Source organism: Siphateles boraxobius, unplaced genomic scaffold (genome assembly GCF_051911475.1).
Source record: "Siphateles boraxobius isolate OS27281-9 unplaced genomic scaffold, OSU_SipBor_1 247, whole genome shotgun sequence".
Lineage (NCBI taxonomy): Eukaryota > Metazoa > Chordata > Actinopteri > Cypriniformes > Leuciscidae > Siphateles > Siphateles boraxobius.
This window is the reverse complement of record NW_027508863.1, coordinates 140,001-142,500: the sequence shown is the minus strand read 5'-3', so window position 1 is coordinate 142,500 and position 2,500 is coordinate 140,001. Positions and strand designations below refer to the sequence as shown.

Here is a 2,500-nt window from a genome sequence, read left to right as displayed (position 1 = left end):
CCCCTGTACTACTGCTCAGTTAGGGATGTTTTAGCCGGTGTCACTAACTAATCTACTAGAAGTCATGAAACACCTTAAGCCTTCATATTGCTCGCTTGATGTGGTCCCACCACGTTTGTTAATTCAGGTATGGGATGAGGTGGGGTCTACGATCATGTCTGTGGTGAATCAGAGTCTCGCAGAGGGTGTGGTTCCCTCTTATTTTAAGCATGCTTTGGTGCAGCCTCTTTTAAAAAAACCAAGTTTAGACCCGACAGCATTAAATAATTACCGTCCAATTTCCAAATTGCCCTTTCTGGCTAAGTTATTGGAGAAGGTTGTTCTTAATCAACTCTCAGCCTTTTTAAGAGAAAATACAATTTTTGATATATTTCAATCTGGTTTTAGGTCTCAACACAGCACTGAAACTGCGCTTCTTAAGGTAACAAATGATTTGCTGTGGTCTGTAGACTCGGGGAACTGTGTGGTGTTAGTTCTTCTTGACCTTAGCGCGGCTTTTGATACTGTGGATCATGGAGTCCTTCTTGACCGTTTGAGGGAGAGGGGTGGGATTAGGGGGCTCGCGTTTAAGTGGTTCACATCCTATTTTGATGGAAGATCTTTTGCAGTGGAGCTTGGAAACTCTATATCGTCTTCTCACCAAGTTTCTTCAGGTGTCCCTCAGGGCTCATGCCTTGGTCCTGTTTTATTTTCCCTGTATATGCTTCCCCTTGGATCAATCTGCCAAAAATATAATGTTTCTTATCATTGCTACGCAGATGATATCCAGTTATATGTGCCCATGAAATGCAGTGTTGATTCTAACATCACTACTATGTCTGAGTGTTTGAATGAGATAAGAGCATGGTTGGCTGATAATTTTCTGCAGCTCAATGAGTCAAAATCGGAAGTGCTGATTTTTGGCCCACCTAAATTAGCTAAAGAACTTACTTTACATCTTGATCCTTTAGCCATTAATGTGAACACCCAGGCAAGGAACCTCGGTGTAATTTTTGATTCAGAGCTAAAATTTGACAAACAGGTTAATGCTGTGGTCAAAAGTAGTTTTTATCAACAACGGAGCATTGCCAAATTAAAGAGCATCTTGTCATTTAAGGACATGGAATCTGTCATTCATGCTTTTATCTCATCCAGATTGGATTACTGCAACTCATTATATTTAGGACTATCTAGGAATTTGTTGTCGAGGCTGCAGCTGGTGCAAAATGCTGCAGCCAGACTATTGACTGGCACAAGAAAATGGTCTAGGATTTCTCCGGTATTGGCCTCGTTGCACTGGCTTCCAGTTGAATTTAGAGTCCAATATAAAGTTCTGTCCATGGTTTTTAAAGGTCTGCATGGTCTGGCTCCGGAATATGTAGTACGCCTGATACAGAGACAGCATCACTTTTCTTCTCGACCCCTGAGATCATCCCAGAATTTGCTCCTACATGTTCCCAAATCAAGGTTAAAAACCAAAGGAGACCGTGCATTTTCTGTGGCAGCCCCGCGTCTTTGGAACGGTCTTCCTTGGCATATCAGAGCCAGTGACTCGTTAGAATGCTTTAAATCTATGCTGAAAACACACCTATACGCTATGGCCTACAATTGCCCCTAGGTTTTAGTATACTGGTCAGGGTAGGATATTAACCCAGTGTTTTGTGTGAGTATTGTTTGAGTGTTTGAGTAATTTTTAGATCTGTACAGCACTTTGGCCAACTCGTGTTGTTTTTAAATGTGCTTAACAAATAAAAGTTGATTGATTGATTGATTGATCATATCTCACCGCATCAAACTCTGACGAGCTGGGCATAACTAATAATCACTGACGAGTGATTTTCATAATCGCGATAAGCCAATTCAATTTAAGTGCGATTGCATGTAAATTACGATTAAACGTGCAGCGCTTTTCTCTAGGCGTCACGCTGCTAATGTTGGTGTGTGTGTGTGTGTCTGTCTGTGTGTGTCTGTTTGTGTGTGTGTGTGTGTGTGTGTGTGTGTGTGTGTGTGTGTGTGTGTGTGTGTGTGTGTGTGTGTGTGTGTGTGAAGGTCACGAGGGGCGGATCGGAATGGCAGCGCTCAAACTGATGGAGGGAATGGAGTTTGATGGCGATGCGATGTTCACTCACGTCTGCCGGTTCCTGCCCGCTTACGCTCGGCCTCGTTTCATACGCATACAGGTACAACTATAGCACTGCAGTTCATTTAAAGGGTCCTATAATGCCTTCTCACAATATGTCAAATAAGTCTCTGATGTCCCCGGAGTGTGTGTGAAGTTTTAGCTCAAAATTCCCCACAGATATTTTTATATAGCATGTTAAAATTGTCACTTTTTCAGGCCCTTTTTGTGTGTCCCTTTAAATGCAAATGAGCTGCAGCTCCCGGCACAGGGGGTGGAGCTTCAAGAGCATGTGTCATTTTACCTCACACACACACACACACACACACACTCGAAATTTCAAAAACTTCTAGCCTTTTATGTTCAAACCGGACTAGGACAAAGATGGACAGACTCAAGAAG

The 2,500-nt window shown here is 42.6% G+C and overlaps 1 protein-coding gene across 1 annotated transcript in view; it reads left to right on the top strand.

The window, feature by feature from the left end:
• The window catches only part of LOC143749426 (long-chain fatty acid transport protein 2), a 25,698-nt gene that overhangs the window by 20,078 nt on the left and 3,120 nt on the right, over positions 1-2,500 (top strand). Inside the window, exon 9 of the mRNA XM_077241917.1 lies at positions 2,029-2,159. Coding sequence (XP_077098032.1) covers positions 2,029-2,159 — 131 coding nt within the window. The remainder of the gene's footprint in view (positions 1-2,028; positions 2,160-2,500) is intronic.